This window comes from Contarinia nasturtii, unplaced genomic scaffold (genome assembly GCF_009176525.2).
Source record: "Contarinia nasturtii isolate CC-2019 unplaced genomic scaffold, AAFC_CNas_1.1 Cnas_scaffold_2864, whole genome shotgun sequence".
Lineage (NCBI taxonomy): Eukaryota > Metazoa > Arthropoda > Insecta > Diptera > Cecidomyiidae > Contarinia > Contarinia nasturtii.
The window spans coordinates 148,364-170,918 of record NW_022200181.1 but is presented as its reverse complement, the minus strand read 5'-3'; the positions used below and the strand labels follow the sequence as shown (position 1 = coordinate 170,918).

General features: G+C 33.3%; 3 protein-coding genes across 4 annotated transcripts; all 3 read left to right on the top strand.

Annotated features, from left to right (window-relative positions):
* Positions 1-3,581: 3,581 nt before the first annotated feature.
* Positions 3,582-13,286, top strand: LOC116349479 (fatty acid synthase-like). Of its 2 annotated transcripts, XR_004201919.1 has the most exons (10): positions 3,582-5,590; positions 5,653-6,164; positions 6,238-6,383; positions 6,457-8,406; positions 8,471-10,192; positions 11,458-11,649; positions 11,716-11,919; positions 12,015-12,250; positions 12,314-12,382; positions 12,448-13,286. XR_004201919.1 is itself a non-coding variant. In XM_031780948.1 (6 exons), the coding sequence occupies exons 1-6, from the start codon at positions 3,659-3,661 to the stop codon at positions 10,324-10,326; spliced, it is 6,324 nt and encodes a 2,107-aa protein (XP_031636808.1). In that variant the 5' UTR covers positions 3,582-3,658; the 3' UTR covers positions 10,327-10,794. The 2 variants fall into 2 exon arrangements, 1 of the variants encoding a protein (XP_031636808.1); XM_031780948.1 differs by lacking the exons at positions 11,458-11,649; positions 11,716-11,919; positions 12,015-12,250; positions 12,314-12,382; positions 12,448-13,286 and adding an exon at positions 10,265-10,794.
* A 2,915-nt stretch (positions 13,287-16,201) lies between these two features.
* Positions 16,202-19,135, top strand: LOC116349464. Its single transcript, XM_031780885.1, has 10 exons — positions 16,202-16,512; positions 16,585-16,624; positions 16,724-16,848; positions 16,931-17,012; positions 17,088-17,428; positions 17,501-17,569; positions 17,647-17,793; positions 17,871-17,930; positions 18,009-18,266; positions 18,334-19,135. The coding sequence occupies exons 1-10, from the start codon at positions 16,392-16,394 to the stop codon at positions 19,101-19,103; spliced, it is 2,013 nt and encodes a 670-aa protein (XP_031636745.1). The 5' UTR covers positions 16,202-16,391; the 3' UTR covers positions 19,104-19,135.
* A 465-nt stretch (positions 19,136-19,600) lies between these two features.
* On the top strand, positions 19,601-22,500 carry LOC116349467. The gene is made up of 6 exons (XM_031780890.1): positions 19,601-19,759; positions 19,946-20,100; positions 20,177-20,463; positions 20,543-20,728; positions 20,808-21,477; positions 21,557-22,500. Exons 2-6 carry the CDS (start codon positions 19,952-19,954, stop codon positions 22,230-22,232), a joined length of 1,968 nt encoding a protein of 655 aa, XP_031636750.1. The 5' UTR covers positions 19,601-19,759; positions 19,946-19,951; the 3' UTR covers positions 22,233-22,500.
* Positions 22,501-22,555: the final 55 nt, after the last annotated feature.

Genomic DNA, 22,555 nt, shown 5'->3' with positions numbered 1-22,555 from the left:
TGAAATTTAAATAACAACAAAAACGCTGCTTGTATATTTTTATTATGAATATCGTAATTTTAATAATCTTTAATATTTACTAAAAATTGTTGAAGTTTGTACAAATAAAAATAATTATAAATATAAATTATAGAACTTGACTGCTTTAAACAAAAAATATAAAAATAAAATACCAAAAAAAAAACACGAATTTTGTTTTTATTTCATTATGACTTTCTTACGGTATTTAAGCAATTAAATCTAGACTTAATTTGACTCGCTAGTAAACTTTTTTTTTGAAGTTTCATGTCACACAGGCAAATCAAATTTTTGGTGATTTTGTATCTCAATTCTAACGTCGATTTTCTCGTGCCAAAAAAAAACATTTTTTGTAAATCTTCAAAGTGCTCAAAATTCGATTTAAGAAAAATCGACCGCGGCTGTATTGATATTTCTTTCACATCAAAATCATCAACATCAAAAGACCAAAAAACAATATCATAAAAACACGCGCCAACATTTCAATGTCATAAAGTACAATCTTTAATCAAGTATTGATAAGGATAGCTCTGCCACACAATACATTTATGTCTTAACAAATGATTTATAGAGCTCTCCATTTGGAGTTACGAATTGGTAACGAATTAGTTTAATTCAGAAATTGGCATTAGAAAGATTGTCAAATTGAAACTATTTTGTACTCAAAACCGATCAATTCGCTCTATCAATATTGAAAGGAAATTTTTTTGAATCGAAAAATTGATAGATTTTCATGATTAAGTCATGTTTAGATTTCCATACTGTGTACCATTATATGTGAAGTTAATTATTCAGTTTTTTTTATTAAGATACAAATGCGTTCACTGGTGAAAGTTATACAATAAGTAACTTGAAATTTTTTTATGAAGACTGTAAGAAGATAACTTTCAGTGAAATAACACAAGTCGATATCATGACGGTAAAAGGATTTTGCGATTGGCAAAACCTCAAATATAACATCATTACCCGCCAACTTACTTGTTGATTGCCAAAAACTCGAAATTCTACCATTGTCTGGAAATAAAATCGACACTATCGATGAAAATGCATTTCAAAATCTAGCCGCATTGACACTTCGGATTTGTCAAATAATAATATCAATGTATTCAATGGAAGTGTTTTTAAGCCATTACAATCTTTGGCTAATTTACGTTTGTACAACAATAAATTAAAAACGCTCAATGCAGATATATTCCATTACCTCTACAATTCAATTGAAATAATAGACAATGACACATTTAAGCCACTACAAGAATTGAAAACATTGAACATATCATTCAATCCAGACTTAAAATATATGAAATATACGGAAATGCCAAAAATAAAAGTGCTAAATATTGCACATGATCAATTTACTGAGTTGGATGTCAAATCAAATATGACGTAAATCTTTGCCGAATCCAATAAAATTTCACCAATATACATTGACCCAATGAATAAACTCGAAAGGATATATCTACGAAATAATTTGTTGTTGCATATCGATTGGATATGGCAAACACACAGTTTGAAGGTCTTACACGCTTCAACTAATAATATTGCATTCGATTTTCAATCGATGTTTGTGTTCTTCGCAAGAAAAGTTGAATCTTACGATTTGGCGGGAAATCCCATTAATTTGAAATTAGATACACTTACTAAACACGATCAAATATTTGAAACTTATTTACTACATAAAGTGGCTCGTTTGGAACATGACATAAGTAATTTAACAAAAGAAGTGTCCGATCTTAAATCCATGGCTGGATAATAATTGTAATCACGCTTTCTATTGTCTTTCAAATCGCTCTATCTGTTTACAAAAGTCGTATGCATTCGAGCATTTAGTTTCTAAACGTATTTGGACGTTTAACAATATGCCAACTTATCAAACCGATGAATTCAATGAAATTTATTCAAATCTAGTGGAACATTGATTTTAATTACAATTTCTTTAGTGCTACATTATATTCTCAAAATTTCTATATGAAAATTATAAATAAATATAAAACAAAAAAAAATGTCCAAATTTTGTCTGCGCTATTCATAATTTGATTATTATAATTTTTCGACGGTTCTTTTATTTATCAAGTTTGACACATGCTATAATGAAATGTTTTAATTTTCTTTTTCAAGTTATATTCTACGTAATTGAAAAAAAAATTAAAACTGAACATTCAAATTAATAAAAAGAGTACTTTATTGTCATTTGATGTTTAAAACACCAAACGGGAAATTATTTACGCATTGGTTGCAAAACATAAAACAATATTTTTTCAACTGGAAACTATGGAATTTTTAATTATCTAGAGTCGTTGAATCTAAAATAAAGAATTTTTTACTATGTGAGAGCTTATTTAATTATAAAATTTGTCTGCTTAGGAATTTATTCACTTGAAATTTGGATGTCACAAGGTAAGATTTTACTTAAAAAAAACTAATAGTATAAAACAATGACAGAAAGAACGTGAACTATAAGTATTCAAGATCTTGCTTTTGTGAGCAGTGAAAATTACTAACTGTATAAAACCTGAAAAAATCATGTTTTATTTAATCTTCTGTTTAGAAGCAATTAAATAACCAGAGATTTTTTACTTTAAGGTCAAAACGCACTGAACATCGTAAACTCGGTCTACGTGCAAACTTCCAATTTAAACTTTCTTAATGGAACGTAACGAGATATGAGATTTGTAATTAATTTACATAACATGTCTGCCTATTAAGACATTTTTGTCATTCTTTCAAGTTAACAGTAAACTTCACTGAGTTTGATTTTGAATGACAGTGTTGTTATTTGTGATGATCGGTTAAGCGAGCGATTCGTCGACGCCACTTGTATTAGAACCACATATCTGCGATGCGCCAACTACACATGGCTTACTATAACACTACACACAAAAAAATCAACATAACTTTTTAAACGATTGTATCGTTTAATGTTGGATTCAAACGATAAATTCATCTTTTAAACGGTAAAATCGTTTAATATCTTCAAATTTAAACGAATTTATCGTTTAAAAGATGAATTTATCGTTTGAATCCAACATTAAACGATACAATCGTTTAAAAAGTTATGTTGATTTTTTTGTGTGTAATTGTGTTTGTTGTAACTGAATAATATAGGCCTGTATTCTGAATACAATTTAAACGTAATAGAGAACGGAATGTGATTTAATGAATATTAATAGTAATGAACGTTCGGTAAAAGCTTTTTTAATTATGTAAATATCGATATTATAATAGCACCTGTTTGAACGGTTAAGGTTATATATATACATCGCACGACTTGATTCAAATCATATACACTCTAGTAATTGACCAATAAACATCGTTAGATCATATAGATAGTTTGTTTTTCAACTTCGATTTTCGAACCATATCTATTCAAATTGTAGTGTTTTTCTCATTTTCAAAAAAGTTCCAAAAGAGGAACTAAGATATATAGTAAAATAATCCAAATATCACCAAACGACCAAACATTGAAAATTTGTGAATTTAAAGAATTTGAAAATATTTTAAATACAATAAGAATTTATGGGAACTTTGTTACGTTAAAAATTGAAATAGTTCTTCAGTCGTGAAAAGAAAATTGTTTGTGAAGTGTTGCAAAATCAATAAACATAAAGATATCACTTTGAAAGTGAAGATTGCTATACTGAATATGGCCTCCGAACGGTATAGTTATAAAAAATTACCCGATGAAATTGTGATCACTGGTATGTCCGGGCGTTTGCCAGAAAGTTCGACTATCGAAGAATTCAGGGACAATTTATTCAATGGCGTTGATATGGTTAATGACGAACCAAGACGTTGGCCAGCTGGCTTATACGATTTACCAGATCGAATGGGCAAAATAAAGGACGAAGATTTGGAAAATTTCGATCACCAATTTTTTGGTGTACATCAAAAACAGGCTGAATGTATGGATCCACAATTAAGAATATTGCTAGAAGCAACACACGAAGCAATCATTGATGCCGGTTACAATCCGCATGAATTGCGTGGCAGCCGTACTGGTGTATATATTGGTGTATCACATTCGGAAACTGAAAACTATTGGCTTGCCGATCCAGATCGTGTCAATGGTTATGGTTTAACTGGTTGTGCTCGAGCTATGTTTGCCAATCGTCTATCATTCACGTTTGATTTCAAAGGACCAAGTTATGCATGCGATACAGCTTGCTCGAGTTCATTGTATGCATTGTCACAGGCATTCTCCGATTTGAAAGCAGGCAATTGTAGTTCAGCCATTGTTGCTGGATCTGGCATTACGTTAAATCCAACCATGTCATTGCAATTGATGCGACTAAATGTGTTAAGCACTGAAGGGAAATGTAAAGCATTTGATGAAAATGGTGCTGGCTACGTTCGTTCAGAGGGGTGTGTTGTCATTTTCGTACAATTGGAAAGCCAAGCTCGTCGCATCTATTCAACTATTTTAAATGTTCGCACAAACACCGATGGTTTCAAAGAGCAAGGTATTACATTCCCCGACGGGAGCACGCAAAAACAATTGATCCGTGAAACTTACAATGAAATTGCGCTAAATCCACACGATGTTGACTATGTTGAAGCTCACGGTACTGGTACCAAGGTCGGTGATCCACAAGAGGTAAACGCAATTACAGACTTCTTCTGTAAAAATCGTAAAACACCGTTGTTGATTGGATCCGTTAAGTCTAATATGGGTCACTCAGAAGCAGTTTCTGGTGTTTGTTCGATAGTAAAAGTAATTTTGGCTATGGAAGCCAAAGTTATTCCAGGTAACTTGCACTACAAATCACCAAATCCAGATTTGTACGGTATTCTCGATGGGCGTGTGAAAGTTGTTGATCGAAATACGGCATGGAGTGGTGGCATTGTTGGTTTAAATTCATTCGGTTTTGGTGGTGCCAATGCTCATGTCATCTTGAAATCCAATAAAAAGCGAAAATTCATTACATCCATGGACATGGACATAGTTCCACGTTTAATCGTGGTTTCAGGTCGTACTACTGAAGCAGTTGATTTGCTTTTAGATGAAATTGAAAAAAATAAATTCGACATAGAGTTTATAAACCTAATAAATGAAATCCATTCAAAAAATATTCCGTTGCATTTGTGCCGTGGTTATACCATAGTTGGTGACATTCCAACTGTACGTGGAGTAAGTGAATTAATCAATGACAACCACGAAATTTGGTACATTTATACGGGTACGGGATCGCAATGGGCAAGTATGGCTAAGGATGTAATGCATTTGGATGTATTCCGCAACAGCATTTTGCAATGTGCCGACATTTTACGCCGTGAAGGCATTGATTTGATGAAAATTCTTTGCAAAAGTGACGAATCAACATTCGATCATATTGTGAATACGTTTGTCTCAATTACTGCCGTTCAAATTGCTCTTACGGATGTTTTGAGTCATTTGGGTATCTCACCAAACGGAATAATCGGACATTCGATTGGTGAATTGGCCTGTGCATATGCCGATGGCTGCTTTACACTAGAGCAAACCATTTTGGCAGCCTACTGGAGAGGTCGCAGCTTGGAAACGGTCATGGAAAAAGGTCGGATGGCTTCAATTGGACTAACTTGGGAGGAAACTAAGGTAGTTATCATATTTTTTCTATAAAAAGAGCGTAATCAAAATTATAGAGTTGAATTTACTAGGCTCGTGCTCCAGCTGATATCGTTGCAGCTTGTCACAATGGTCACGAAAGTGTCACCATCGCAGGTCCTCCAGAATTGATCACCAGATTTATTGATGATCTTATCAAAGAGGGTGTGTTTGCAAAGGTCGTAAATACATCGGGGTATGCTTTCCACAGTAAATACATTGCTAGTGCTGGACCCATATATAAAAAATCATTAGAAAAAATTATTCCACAACCGAAAAACCGCACATCACGCTGGCTGAGCACAAGCATTCATGAGGAAGATTGGCCATCGACACTTGCACAACAGAGTTCGCCCGCTTATCACGAAAACAATATGCTATCGCCAGTTTTCTTCCACGATGCCATTCAACATATTCCAAAGAATGCCATCTGCATCGAAATTTCTCCAACCGGTTTATTACAGGCTATTTTAAAGCGTACGCTTGGTAGTGAAAACATCCCGTTGAGCTTGATTAAACGTGGACACAAAAACAATCTGGTTTTCTTCATGCAAAATATTGGAAAGTGAGTTCGTAAAATGTCCATTTGATAAAGACGAACGTTATGGTTAAAATATTGAAATACTTAATTTTTTTAGATTGTATGCCGCTGGAGTACAACCGCAAATATCCAAGTTGTATGCCCCAATTTCATATCCAGTTGGTTGTGGCACACCTATGTTGAATTCGAAAATAAGATGGGACCACTCACAGCGTTTTTTTGTACCTAAATTCGAGATAAATTGTTAGTGTTTTATCATTAATATCGTTTGAAAAATTAAGTGTCCAAAGTCATATTATTTTTTAAAAATTTTTAGCAATCTCCGGTCACAGCATCATTGAGATTAATCTGAAAAAAGATGAAGATGCATATTTTAGTGGCCACATGATTGACGGTCGTCTTCTATTCCCAGCTACTGGTTATATACATTTGGTATGGCGCATATTTGCAAAGACAAAGAACAGCACATTCGATAAAACATCGGTTGTTCTAGAAGACATTGTCTTTCATCGTAACATCACTTTACCGAAAGAGGGTTCTGTCAAGTTCAACTTTAGTTTCTTGGATAGCAGTGGCTGTTTTGAAATATGTGAAGGTGGCTCGATTGTAGTTTCTGGCAAAATTTATACCCCGGGAGATATTGAATTCGAGCAATCCGAACCAAACTTGAATAGAAAACTTGAAGGAGACGAATTGTGCTTGCCATTGAAAATCGACGATGTTTATAAGGAATTACGTCTCCGTGGTTACGATTATAATGGTAAATTCCGTAGTATCAGCCAACTAAACATGGAATCCCTTTCAGGCAAACTGAAATGGCAAGATAATTGGGTTAGCTTCAGCGATACCATGGTACAAATCAATATTTTAGGGAAAGATTCACGTGACTTGTACTTGCCAACTCGAATTGATCGGGTTGTTTTCAATCCAAATAAACACTTTGAAATTATTACAAATCTGAAAGAAAACAACGCTGAACTTCCTGTTTACATGTATGATGGCATCATTAGATCAGGCGGAGTTGAATTGCGCGGGATAAAACTTTCATTGGCACCACGTTCAGACATTCAACCATCGCCGATTTTGGAACATTATGAATTTGTTTCATTAACAAATATGAATCAAGAATTATCACAGTCTACAGAATGTGCACGTTTCCATGCCATTTCAGTTGCAACACATCTGGTCATTGAAAACAGTAATGGTATATTAAAATTTAAAATTGTTGATGTTGCCGATAATAGAAGAATCGAAAATGCAATTGTTTTGACCATTCAAAGAGTAATCGATAGCGAACCACTTGTTGTAAGCGATTTAATCATTGTACAGATGCGATCAACCGAATCCGATATACAAATTGCTGCTGAAAGAAGTATTTCGATTAAAACCAAAGATCTGGGCACGGGTCCAGCTGAATTGAATAGCCACTTGATTATTGCATATGATGTTGTTTTCCGCATGAACGTCAATGAAATTTTTAAACATCTTAAAGCCTCAATCCGTGAAGATGGTTTCATTTTGCTCGAAGAAAATATTGACGCCTATAATAAAATTGAAGCCGATAATTTATTTGCCATCTTCAATTTGACAGTTATCTCTATTCAATGTGCTTCAAACAAATACTTGATCTTATTACGTCAAATGATCGATATTACTGCGAGAAACAAAACGATAATTTCGATTACAGAAAAAAACTACGCATATCTTGAACGATTGAAATCAGCATTGGCCACCGCTGAAAGAGATAACACATATGTTTACGTTATAGGGCAAGGTGAAGAGCTGTTGGGCGCTGTTGGTTTTATGAATTGTTTAAAACGTGAAAATGGAGGGAAATTTGTACGCTTAATATTTGTTCCAGATGCAAACGATGGACAATTTTCATTTGCCAGCAAAATGTATGCCGATCAAATGAGCAAGGATTTGGTCATCAATGTGTATAAGAATGGGTGTTGGGGAACATACAGACATTTGAAATTGAATTCACAAATAGGTCTAGAAAACATACAGGTTGAACATGCATATGTTAATACATTAAACAAAGGTGATTTGTCAAGCTTGTCATGGATTGAAAGCCCGTTTACACATCAAACACCCGATCCAATAGATACACGGATTGAACTGTGCACAGTTTACTATGCGCCAGTTAGTTTACGCGATGTTATGCTAAGCTCGGGAAAAATGACTATGGATAATTTGAATATGCACAATAATGAAGATTGTGGCTTGGGGTTGGAGTTTTCTGGTCGCGATTCAAGCGGAAAACGTAGGTTTTAATCAGTGAAAAAAAATGAACATATCAAAATGTGTAAAATTCAATTTATTCGCAGGTGTCATGGCAATAGTGAAAGGTAAATCATTAGCTACAACTTGCATTGCTCAACGCAATATGATTTGGGAAATTCCTTATGATTGGACTATGGAGCAAGCTTCAACCATTCCATGTATTTATTCTTCCGTCTACTATGCTTTGGTCGTCCGAGGTAAAATGATGAAAGGAGAATCAATTTTAATTCGTGCTGGAAGTAATCTTGGTCTAGCCGCCATCAATGTGGCCTTGCATCATGGCTTAATAGTGTATACCACTGTTGATAGCGAAGAAGAACGTGAATTTTTGAAAAAAACTTTCCCACAATTGACTGACACCAACATCAACAGATTACGAAACATATCAGTCGAGCAATTTATCATGCGTTCTTCTAAAGGGAAAGGCGTTAATTTGGTGTTGAATTCATGTGCTGATGAAATCAAAGCTTCAATAAGTTGCTTATGTTCGAACGGCAGATTCCTGGGAATCGACACACCCAATATGCGCAAAGCTTCAAGTTCATTTTTAGAATCGATTATTAAGAAAAATATTTCATTCCACGGCATTTCATTGAAAAATATTATGAATGAGGATGATAAAACTATCGAAAGAGTTGTTTGTTTGGTTGCTGATGGTATTAAAAACGGAGCGGTTCATCCGTTGCCAACTATCGTTTTTAGTGACAAGCAACTTGAACATGCCTTCCGTCTCATGGATGACACCAAACTAATCGGCAAAACTATTATCAAAATACGCGAGGAAGAAACACAAAAGTCGTTAAATCCAGTCCCAAAATTGATTTCTGCCATTCCGAAGACATACATGCACAATGAGAAATCGTACATCATTGCAGGTGGTTTGGGTGGTTTTGGTTTAGAATTGGCAAATTGGATGATTGAACGCGGTGCCACAAAACTGATTTTAACATCTCGAAATGGTGTTAAAACTAATTATCAAGCATGGATGATGCGTCGCTGGAACGATCGTGGTGTTAAAGTCATAATTGATACTAATGACATTACAATGTTGGATGGTGTCAAAAATTTGTTGATAGCAGCAAATCGCCTGGGACCAATTGGCGGAATTTTTAATCTTGCTGCAATTTTACACGATGATTTATTTGAAAATCAGACGGAAGCCAATTTTAAAGCGGTTTGTGAACCAAAAATTGATGCCACCAAACATTTCGATACGATTTCACGTGAATTGTGTCCGGCATTGGATTACTTTGTGTGTTTTTCAAGTGTAACGAGTGGTCGTGGCATTATTGGTCAAACTAATTATGGTTTGGCTAATTCAGCTATGGAACGTATCTGTGAAAATCGTAAAGCATCTGGTTTTCCAGGTACAGCAATCCAATGGGGCGCAATTGGCGATACTGGTCTGGTTATTGACAATTTGGGCGATAACAATACTGTTATTAATGGTACATTGCCACAGCGTATGGTATCATGCTTAAAAACAATCGATCACTTCATGCAGCAACCACACGCTGTCCTCGTATCTATGGTCATGGCCGAAAAATACACAGCTAAAAGAAGCGATAATGATTTAGTGAGTTGCATCGCCAATATTTTGGGACTAAAAGACCTGAACAATGTTTCAAACCAAACCTCATTGGCTGATTTGAATTTGGATTCTTTGATGAGTGTTGAAATTAAACAAACACTGGAACGTAATTACGATATTAGAATGGGTGTACCGGATATTCGCCAATTAACCGTCGAAAAAATTAGGAAGTTGGGTAAGATGAATGAATAAAAACAGAAATTTTCATTGATTTTTCAATGATATTATTATCTTTTAATTTCTTTAGAAAATTCGATTCCAGTGGTTTCAAATTATCAACAAAAAACACATAAAAAACGATCAGATTAATATTGAGACAACCATAGAGCTATAATAAATGCCCATTGGTTATGTCATCAAATGAATTGTATATCAGGATGCATACATGTGAATGACGTTCATCCACGAATCACGTTTCTAGTGTTATACTATATATCTATTGAATATATCGAGAAGAGAGTATGTTATTCAGCGCTTATGGCTGAGTAATGTCTGAATAAAAACATACTCTCCTCTCGATATTTCCAATAGATATAATATTAAATGTACAAATATACATGCAATGTACGACTTGGGGAATTCACTATAATAAATAGTTTCTTTATAGCATTAGTTACCTTAAAAGAATTAAATTTTGACTTATTGTCAATTTAAGCAGTTGTTTCTCCTTTGCTGGATTTGCAAAGATTGACTTCTCTGTAGAGAGAGTCCTCCTTTTATACGATTTATATCATGTTTACGATTAATTTTCCCTATCCTTTTTTGGTCACTTGATCAAATTGTTAGTAAAGAAAAGAACATTTACATTTTTTTTGCGTCTCCTTGTTTTCTTTTGTTAATTTAAATTTAACTCGTTATTTGAATACTTTGAATTTAATTCAAACATGTTACTTTGTTTATTTAAAAAACAAAGCAGGTATTGATCAAAATTATTTTGTTTTTCATTTTTGCTCAAGTATGTACAATTGTACGGCTGGTAATAAAAGAGACTTTAAGCAGAAAAAATCTTAAAAGTGTCTCATAATTTGTATAGGATTTACATAAGATGGAGACGGTTTAAAAAAACTTAAAGTCACTTTTATTCTCAGCCGATCAATTGTACATTGCAAGTGACAATAAAATCTCGGCTACATAAATCTTATACAATTCCAGGGACTATTTGGTTTGATTTAATTTCATAATAAATGCAACATACACACTTGATCGATATATCGTGTTTATTTTATTACTTTACATTTTCCCTCGGATTTTTCGTTAGATATATATCAAGTAGGCAATAGGATAAATTGACGTGTATTCTACAGCATTCATTTACTGCAAGTAATTGACTGAAGTGAGATTGAATTATAAGTGATTGACGCAAAAATATTCGATGTAATTTTCATACTCGTTTTGATTAAAAATATTCAAATGGTTTTTATTTTGTTTTCTATATAACAGTGTTAGCACTTGCTGGAGACGAACATTAAAATCAACTAAAAAATCCACAATGTGCGCAGTATATAGTGAAACGCGTAAGTGGCGGAAGGCCTTGAATGAAACTATTGGTAGATTCTTCGAAAATGAAATGGATAAAATGAAATTTGATAGTGATGGCTTCAGAAGTTATTTTGTACGCTATTCTGTTCGTCGGTAAGAATATTAGTTCTGGAACCTTTAGAAAAATCTAAAGTTGTCATGTTTTTTTCAAATTTGTAGTATTAAGCAATCTATCGACCGTTGCATCAATGAACCTTTTATGCGAAAAGAGAGACCGTTTAAGACCAAACCGAGTAATTTCTATAATTCGATGTTCTCTCTTCTTGATAACATTGAACAAATAACCAGATTTTGTTTAAGAACTTCATTGTATAACATCGACGATGATGTCAAAAGTTATCTGCATAAGGAGGCAAAAAATTGGTAATGCATTAAAAAACTTAATATATACCTAATAAATTTGGCACATTATTCTAAAATAGCAAAAAAAATCTTAATATTATACTACTATATTTCAGCATTAAAGAGGCATTCGATGTTTTTGTTAAACGGCCAAAGTTGAAAATACCTATCAAGACTGAAGGAGATGATTCGAAGAACCAAATTGAATTGAAAGCAACAATCAAAATGAATAAATTTGATCCGAATAGCCACGATGGAACTAAATCTACAAAATCAAATTTGAAAATTGAACGAGGAAATATCACCAAACTAAACGATACTACCCATTTGAAATCAAAGTCTACTCAAACCGGTTAGTTTAATTAAAAGTATTTGTTTTCACAGGGTAAAACATCGTATTTTGTTTTTGACTTAGGTTCAACGGATGAAAATAAGATCCTGATACTATCTGATGTGATTATAAATCAAAAATGCTCAAAAATTGGTTGGTTTTTGAAAGATTCACTAAAGATTGTACAATAATAATAATAATATTTTCTTTTAATACAGGTCGAACAGAAGAAAGTGGTGTAATATTTCACTGTGCGTATTGCAAAGACCAAAATTTATTAAGCACTTTTAAACGTGAACGCGATGTATATTCTCATTGGCTTCTACACCATTTTAACAGTCATTTGAAGCCATATCGGTTTTATGCTTTTGATACGAATTCATCAAAGATATCTCTGGATAATCTAAGCAAGCTCATCAAGGAAAAAAATTCAAACGATTTACACATTGGAATCGATTATTATATTTGCAACTGTAAACAAATGGTTGCTGATAAAGATTTAATTATTCACAAGCAGGCGCACGGAATTGTCTGTTGCAATCATGAAGCGAAAACAGCATTTGACTTTATTCTTCATTTGAGAGAAGTTCACGGATTTTCCAATTACCAAAGCGCTATTCGGAGAATTCAACAATTCTTCGAAGCATCGTTTTATCAAATGAAAACTGTGTTCAAAAATGGATTCACAATAAGCAACAATATTTCCAATCAGTTGTCGTATTGTTCTCACATCGATAACTTTAAGAATGCGCTGAACGAGTGGTGTTCTCTGTTGAAAATACAAATTGAAGAAGAAATCAAAATCAAATATGTTGTTGGAATCAACATCGCGTATTTTACACATGAAAATTTATCAACGATTTATCATCGCCTCTGCAATATGATTGGCATCCAAACCTATGATGTTGATGTATTCAAGATGAAAAGAAGCGAATCAAAACGATCGATTCTTATCGAATGTCGATATGCACATTTTAAACAACGCATCAGAGAATATGCTGCTGGGAAATCGATTAAAACAATAGATTTGATTGATACTCCTTGGAGGTATAGTAACTGTGCAGATGTTCAACTTGATTTTTTTGAGATATAATTCCTTTGTATTTCGTGTGTATTTTCATGCATCATGCATGATGTGGAAAGTTGAAAATGCAAATATAAATGAACGAAATTTTAAACTGTCTTGTTTTTTCTTTAAGAAATAAGTTCAATATATATTTATTATTCATTCTCATTCCAAGTATTTTATCAAAATATAATCGATTAACGAAATCTTTGTTTTTGTCTCATTTTCTTGTTTACGCCTTTTAGAAGATAGAAATTGTCATTTCTTTGTTATATATGGAACACCAACGTCCAAAAAAGTCACTTATGATACGCGTGTACGTGTCATCAACCCCAACTTAAAAAAAAATATCATCACAGCTCACGGCACTTTGTGCGAGTGACAAAACTACACTAGTGAAAAGTTGACTCACTATATATACTGTATAACTATCTCTATATATACTGTAACCGATTAAGATGTGCATGCCCCCATCAATCGACATGCACACGCGTTCATCGTTACACTTTTACTTTCTTTCAAAAATTTATTCTATTGCAATTTAGGCTAGGCATTATACTCACTATTTGGCTTTATTTGAACTATGCATTGAGTCTGATTTGATCTGCCAGTGATAAACCTTTCAGACATCTTTCTATGACCAGCAATCTAACTAGATGACCTAACGACCTCTCAAATCCACGGCGCGAGCATTAATTGTCTATTTCGTCCTATTCTACAACTATTCTTCCGCCCAATAAACTATTTTGTTCATTATCACATTTATCACATTATCATTTTGGGTTCTTCATTACGAAGTACGAGTTGTCATTGGTTGTTGCACATGACGTTATAATTACATCTTACCGCTGGTTATTGCATTGTGAAGTTATAATTACGACTTATCATTGGTCCATTCGGATTTTACCATTATAGTCAGAAGTCCTGAATTGTATAAATTCAATGATCAAGAGGCAATTCGGTTCAGTTTTAGCCCAGATTCCAGACTCAGTGTTAGAAAATAAGAGTTGAATTAAATAATAAAATAGTTGGAAATGAACATCCATTTCAAGACATTGAAATAGTTCGGTAATTTTCACTCGAATTTATTATATAACGATTTGGTATAATTTCCGAAACGTATAATAATAATAATAATTATATTATAATTTAATATAATTTAGTAATCTGAACATTTTTCATCAAGTAACTTTGAGACTTGAGAGAGTCGTTGAGAATTGTTGTATTATTTGTTCTTTTTATGTTCATTTTTAATAATTAGATCTGATATACAATACACACAAAATATTTTTCATAATAATCCGTTATTCAATTCTATTTTTTCCGGAAATTTTTGTAAGATTTTTGATAATTTTAGTAAAGTATTCGTAAAATGTATGGTTGCGTAAATGTATTTTGTTTAGTAAATTTAGTAAGAAGTTTGGGACATTTTGATAAGATTTTTGAGAAATTTAGTACGATTTTCGGGAATTTTGATACAAGTTCCGGACATTTTGGCACGCATTCTGGTGCAACCAAACACCACTGAAAACTGACCTTCTCCAATCATGAGTTATAAGTAATAAAATTTGAAGCTAAATAATAACTCAAAAATTATCATTTATTTCAAAATAATTTGAATTTATGTGTAGGAATTTTTTGAATTTTCAATTTGGAAAATGCCTCTTACAAAATTATTGATATCCGTTGATATCAAATAAAATTTGTTTTGAAATTTTTATGATTGGCCAATTTTGAGTGTAAGTCAGCGAATTAACCGTATGAAAAATTAAAAAAAATTCTTCAAAAATGTCTGTTTCCAGGGTAATTTTACTCGCCGATTCTAAATATGCACTAAAATTCAAAATTTTTTGAATTCAAAAAACTAAATTTGAATTTTTAAAATAATGAGGAGACGCAAAAACATGTTAAAGTTCTTTTGTTCAACAAAAATAATTGACCGCGCTCCATCCAAAGTTTAAATAAGCGATCATGTGTGTTGGACCAAAACCTCTGCGTTACAAAGGATCAAAAAGGTTTCACATGAAATAAATGTTGGAGTAATATATTAATGCGTCTTCAAATGCAATAAAAAAATTATACTCCGCATTTTCAAGAACAGTTTTTCTGAACGTTGAACGCAGAGAAATTGAGAATTTTGTGCACAAATATAATAATATACTGTGGCATCCAATGTAAACAAGAAAAATTGTATAAAAGCAGGACTTTCTCTGTTGAGAGTTCAGTAGTCAGTTAAGAGATTTTCTGAATAATTTCCAAAACATACTCGATTACGAGCTACTTGGTTTCGAGCGCCCATGATACTGAACGTTCGAAATATCCGGAAAATCTGAATACCCGAAGGAAAAGAAAAGTTTGAATTGTTAATAGTTGCAATCATGTAGAAAGTTAATTCAATAATAAAAGTGCAGTCAAATAAAAATAACAAAAAGGTTTGTGATCAAAAATATCCTAAAAGATTGTTGATTTTTTATATCATTTCGGTATCGAAATCTTGTTCAACATTAATTTGCATTGAAATAAATTCCAGAAGGTTGAAATCCAAAAAAACTTTACTTATTGAACAACGCAGAACCAATTAATACAATGGGCTGATGATGTTCAAATCGATTCTTTGTCAATCGATGGTGCGAAATGTAAGATATTGTCTCGTACTTTCTTAAACAAAAAAAAGTGTGCAGCAATTGAACAGGATACATCGCCAGATTTTAGTCAGTAATACAATGTAAGCATTGTTTATATTTTATGGTTTTATGAGTCATTGTAAGAACAATGCAAGCATTGTTTATATTTATTGCATTAATGTCGCAGTAAATCATTTCTAATTCTCAAAACATATTTCGTCACATTTTTTTCCTCGCTCTTTCTAACACATATATCAATCGCAACGGTTCTTAATCACATAAATAAATCCATTTTCTATTACGACAGTGTAGCTTACACTGTGTGGAGCGAGTTACACAATTGCCTATGTATGCAAGCGACGCACACAAATACATGTATCTTTAGTATTACAGATACGCAGAAACGATCAAAGTAGATCTGAGAAAATATTAGAGCTACTGTTTGTATTGTCTGTATTCAGTTGGACACAAAATGGGCAAGGATACAAACGTAGCCTATGAATTGCGCAGGTGGCGTTCGAAATTGCGAAATATGACAGCCATCTCGATTAAAGAGATGGCAGTATATTCCACTCTTCAAAAATTTCATGACGGTAACTACAAACGTTTCATTACTTATTGATTAATTTCCATTTTTTTCATTCTTTTCTTCTGATCAACTCTAGGTAACTACAAACGACACTTCATCAAAGTGACCAATGAACGGTAACGATTTTTATTGATTTTGCATGTTTCTCTTATTAATTCAAATTTTGTAAAGCAAATAAAACAATACAAGTATTTTCTCCTTTCATAAAATATCAGAATCATCAAAACATTCGACCGATATACCGACGAGCCATTTTTACGGTCAGAAAGATTCAGACCATCAAAAAACCAGAATGAAGGGTACAAACAAATGTTTGCACATTTGGAACGTATCGAACATGGTACGTAGATGAACTTTGATCTTTGTGCTCTGAAAATTTATTTACAACAAAATTCAATTTTTTATAATTTGTTTGCTTTTAGGCACCAGAGTTTTTCTGAATTCCGCCACCACTCAATTGAATAACCGCTTTAAAAGGGCATTTAGAAATAGTTCTGAAGACAGGTAATATTTAATTTAATGTGATATATTTCTCGTTACTTTACCCTTAATGTATTTCTTTCTTTTATTTGCACACAGTGTTAAAGAATGTTATGAAATTTGTGTCCAAGAAATAAAATGGATGGACTGCAAAAAACGAAGTAAAAAACACAAGCGTCATGATTCCGAATTGGATGCGAAGACAACTTCAATTTCGAGCAAAAATATCGAACTGAAAAGAAAGAGTGAACTCAATAGAAAGAGTGAACTCAATCAAGAACAATGTTCAACATCAGCTAAGAAAAAATCCAATTCGACTATTTTGAGTACCAAACCAAAGTCAGCAAACACGGACGGTTCAAGTAACGTTATCGCATCAACAGCTAACGTCACGATTTCGAAAAGTTTTGAAATTGGTCAGCAGCCAATTTTGGAAAAAGGTAGGAAATGTTTTGTCCTTAAAATGACACACATATAGCAAATATATATTGTATTGTTTTTTTTTCATTCAGTACAAAATAGTACTGCTTCAGATCTGACACGTAAAACCGTCGGAAGACGTGATGAAATCACACAAAATGGTTTGTTTATTTCATTCACTTCGTATCAACTCATTACGACATTAAAATTTATCAAATGATCATTCTGCTTAAACTAGGTAATCGAACCAACAATGACAAATCGGTTGAACATCGCTCCGGAGAAAACATCGCAAATTCTTTAAATACAAGTGGTGACCGAAATTCAGAAAAGTTTATTGAACGTCATCAGAACAAAGAAAAACTGTCACATCCACACAGAGCTGGTGAGTTTCTCAAAGATCGAAACATTTTTTTTGCCTATCAAACCGCAATCATAATTATTTTTATTGTTTATTCGTAGAAAAGACACAAAATCATGTTTCAAAGGCTTCTAAGTGTGATAATGACAGAGATTCATCCAGTCAGTATTGCTTTTATTTAACATTTAAAAAAATATCACAAAAATGATACTAAAATTTCGTGCATTTTTTAATTATAGATGCAACTCCCCGCAATCTAATATGTCGTCATTGCAAAGATGGAAAATATTCCAAATATGAGGATATTTATCGCCATTGGGAGATGAAACATTCCTATTTGAAGCAGCCATTCCTATTTGAAGCAATTGGAGTTTTTGAATGTTTTTACTGTAATTACGTTGAAACATGGCAAAATCTCAAAAGGCACCATGCCATAACTCATCCAAATGATGTGTTTGCTGTTTCTGAAAAAAATGATCGGAAAAAATGTGGATTTTGTAAGTATGACGATTGTTTTTGTTCTTTATTGTTTGTTAACAGTAATTTTTATATATTTTGACTTAGGTGAATACACCGGTGCATTGGATGTGCACTTCAAGAAAGAACACAAAGAGATCGATTCACCAAATTCATATATGTCACAACATACTCTCAAAAATCTGACAAAGGACTATGCAGCACAATATGAATTTATTTGCGATGGTAAAAGCTTCAAAATGGTGGAAGATATTTTGGAGCATATCCAACAGCACAAAGCCAATAAGTGTACCTATTGTGGTCAATTTTCATCACAAGATATTTTCCGATTGTGGATGCACATCAGAGAGTCCCACGAGGGCGAGCATCTCAAAAACTACATACCACGCTACAAACAGATGATAGAACGCGAATTTCTCGACGTGTTAGTTAAATTTGAAACCGGCCTAATCACACGTAATCAAAATTTATGTAACACACCCTACAATGATGTATTTGAAGATTTTATTGAAGTCTTTGACAAGCGGCTTAACATTTTACTAAATGAATTTGAAAAAGTAAAAAGATTAAAATATGTTCTGAACATAGACGGTGTGCCATACATTCAAGGCGAAAACTTACTGAAAATTCTCGGCAAATTACTCCGTGTATTTGGTATAAACATTAACCAAAAGGACCTTGTAAAAATCCGACGGAACGAACGCCATGTAATCCAAATTGAATTCAAGTATAAACATGTAAAGAGTCGAATTCTTGACGCATATCGTGTGAACAATATTTACATTTCGGATCTTATTGACGACACATCGATTTATAATTTTCCATCAAGTATGAGCCGGAATATCACACTTGAATAAAATAATTGGTTTTTCTTATAATTTAAAATGTCATTTCAATAAATTCCACTAAAACAAGTTGTTTAAACAACAAAAATTTTCGTGTTAGTGTTATTTAGTTCATAGCATAGCGTTTAATGTTCATTATCAATATCTTTCGGATTTAGCTGTTGGGTAAGTATGCATACAAGTGTATTGACATCAATATCGATGTTCACTGTATCGAGAGATTTTAAGTGAGAAAAAAATCATGTTTATTTGCTTTGGAAATAAATGGGTTCTCTACGGTCACAGCGCAATATGCATTGAAATTGCCACATATACACGCGCAATCAACTACAGTGATTCTTTTATCCCTTTCTTCTTCACTTCGATAGCGACACCATTCTGTTGTCTTAACCACTACACTTTGCATGTTAATTTGCTGTTGAGAAAAATAGCACAATACTTGTGTTTAATGTATTTGTGTACTAAAATTCTTACAGTGACAGCGTACCATTTTCGGTTGCCCAAGTTTTTTTTTGAAAGCGTGCATTCGGTTTGTATTTCAAATAAAAAATTGTTGAAATTGTTTTTATGTAATTATCTACAAGATAATTTTAATAAAATTTCTCTTCGAATGATTGAATTGTATTGAATCGTCACAATAAATAGCCGAACATCTGAATAAAAATCAAGTAAGTGTTTTAGCGATGAATAAAGTAATTCGTCCCAATCACAATAGCGACTGAAAAGTGTGTCTGGAAAACATATTTTATGCACTGTAAACGATGCTTATATATATATTTGTTCAAAAAATGTCACATTGTTTGTCGATTGCTAAGTTAAATGTTTCGCATTTATATGAACACGTTTGATCACAGAGCAAAATGGATGACAAAATTATGCAAGCCAAAATGGATGAGCATCTATCGAATACCAAATGGGACATTCGTGCTGCATTGCAAAGATTTGAAGAAACGGGCATAAAAATCGATCGAAAATTTCGTCGAGATTTTATCAAACAAACAACCGATTGGTAGGTTTTTCAAAGTAGACACAATTTTTATTTTCACAATCAAACATATTTTCATTTGTATTGCACACGTTGACAGTGTGATTGATACATGCGAACGATATTGGGACGAATCCAAGCAGAAGAAATCACGCAAAGAAAAATCAGCGGAAAGATTTAGCATTGAGGCTGAAAGAAAATGTTCAAAACAACAAAAATCAACGAAATATAGTTCAATTGAAAATGTTACAAGCAAAGCATGTGCAGAGAAGTATAGTCCGTCACGACGAAAGCGTGAAAAAGAAGAGAAAAATTTTGATGACAGTAAACGCCGCAAAGTTATCGATGTGACAGATTCATGCGAGGTGTTGGACACGGACAAAATAGGTAATTTCCCGGTTCCCTTTGGATTATGTAACTGTTATCATGCCAATAAGCGATATTGATTTATTTTATTTCCATCCAGTGGCTAGAGCTGATACAAAGCAAGAGAATTCTACATGTTTGTTTTATTGCGCGCATTGCATAGATACAAATGCATCGGAAGAACTAACTGGCGGTAGTATTGAAGATGTTTACAAACATTGGCAGACATCGCACATCGGTTCAACGCCGTCGAAACCATTCCAATTCTGTATGGCTGAAATTGCAGGTGTGTATTTGGAATGAAGCATTTGTGATTATATTTTTAATTTTAGATTGAACGTTATCACATCATTTTCTATTTTCAGCATGTCAATGTGGTGACGCTATTGGTACCTATCGCGAATTGGTAAAACATCAACAAAAATTGCATTCGAATGAAGTGCTTGCATTCGTTCGCTACAATGATCGTAAGAAGTGTGGCATTTGCTTGAAATCGACCGATGCACTGACCTATCACTTTGAAAGTGAGCACAAAGCAATCATGCAGAGTGACATGTTCAATCCAATGCAGTTTTCTGATGATACGCTTGATAAATTGATGAAAATCGACGTACACAAGTACAAGAAACGTCAGTGTGGACACTGTGAAATGGTACTTGACACAGAGGATGAGCTTGACGCACATCATTTAATCGAACATGAACACAAGAAGAAGATTTCCAAACAACATACCGACCACCAAAATATCTACTTAATTTGTGGATATTGTCAAATGAAAGTTATTCGTGATGAATATTTCGGCCATGTCAAGTCACATCCGTACGTATTCAAGTGTTGGAAATGTACATATGAATCGAAAGATCTGGCAAATCTTGTGTTGCATGATAAAAATATGCATGAAAGAGATACGTTGGAATACCATTGCTCCCAGTTTCCGAACTGGATAAAAACCCATTTCAACAACTCGAAAATTATTTTTCCCAACGGTTTGGTGCTTCATAATTACAATTTAGCAAACACCAAACTCGATGACAGGTAATTTAACTAATTATAATAATTTGTGTCATTACTAACTGTCAAATAATGATATTGATTTATTTTACTTCATTGGTAGCAAATTGTTTGATGTGTTCATCGATAGTTTGGTGGAATTAACGAAAATCAAAGCATTATTGCTGATAAAAGGCACAACAAGTGCTGAATCGCCCAAAGAAGATAGTGTCAAATTTTCGCCAATTGCACCAGAAGAGTCCGATTTTCTAGCGACCGAGCTGGATAAACAAAATGAACTGGCCAACAATTTGGTAATACTGAAATTACCACGAATGACAAACATGGATTTGCGACAAATGTTTTTGAAATTGTGCGATAAGCTCAAGGTGAACATATCAACAGATGATATACAAGAAATTTATCGACGTACTCGTGATGGACGTGACACAGCACACGATTTCCGCGAGGGGCCAGACGATACGATTGTCTGCTTGAAAAGCTATCAATTGAAGGAGGATATTCGATACGCTGCTCAAAAGCACACGGTCTTTTCGGGTGATATTTTCGATCTGCAACCAAATCAATGGTCCAAGCCTATCAAGATTATCTCGCACACCACACGATATTATTCGGAAATGCTTTCCATTGCTAAAGCGGCCCGCAACGATCGTGTCATTCATAATTACGAAATGAGCCAGCGTGGTGTTCACATCAAACGCTCACCAACGAGCGATGATCGCATCTTTATTTCAAAGACAGAACTGTTGAACTTCATCAACCGTACACGAAATGAATAATCTCAAATTGTAATGTTACAATTTAAATTTCGTTATTCTTCGTCAATGACGAATGATATGACGAATCGTCATATCCAAACGATTATCATTTAAAAATAGATGAATTTCTATCATTAAAGGTTAAGTCTGTGTTTGGTTATAATAACCAATTACAAGTATGGTTATTACTTACACTTTTATCGATTATTATAATATTCCATTTTTGAAATAAAACAACGAGTTTTTTGTTCATTAAATACAATAAAATTCAGAAAATTGGTAAAACATACCACGATGTTCTTTTTCTTATTCACATTTTTCCATTGAACTCACTACTTTGCAGA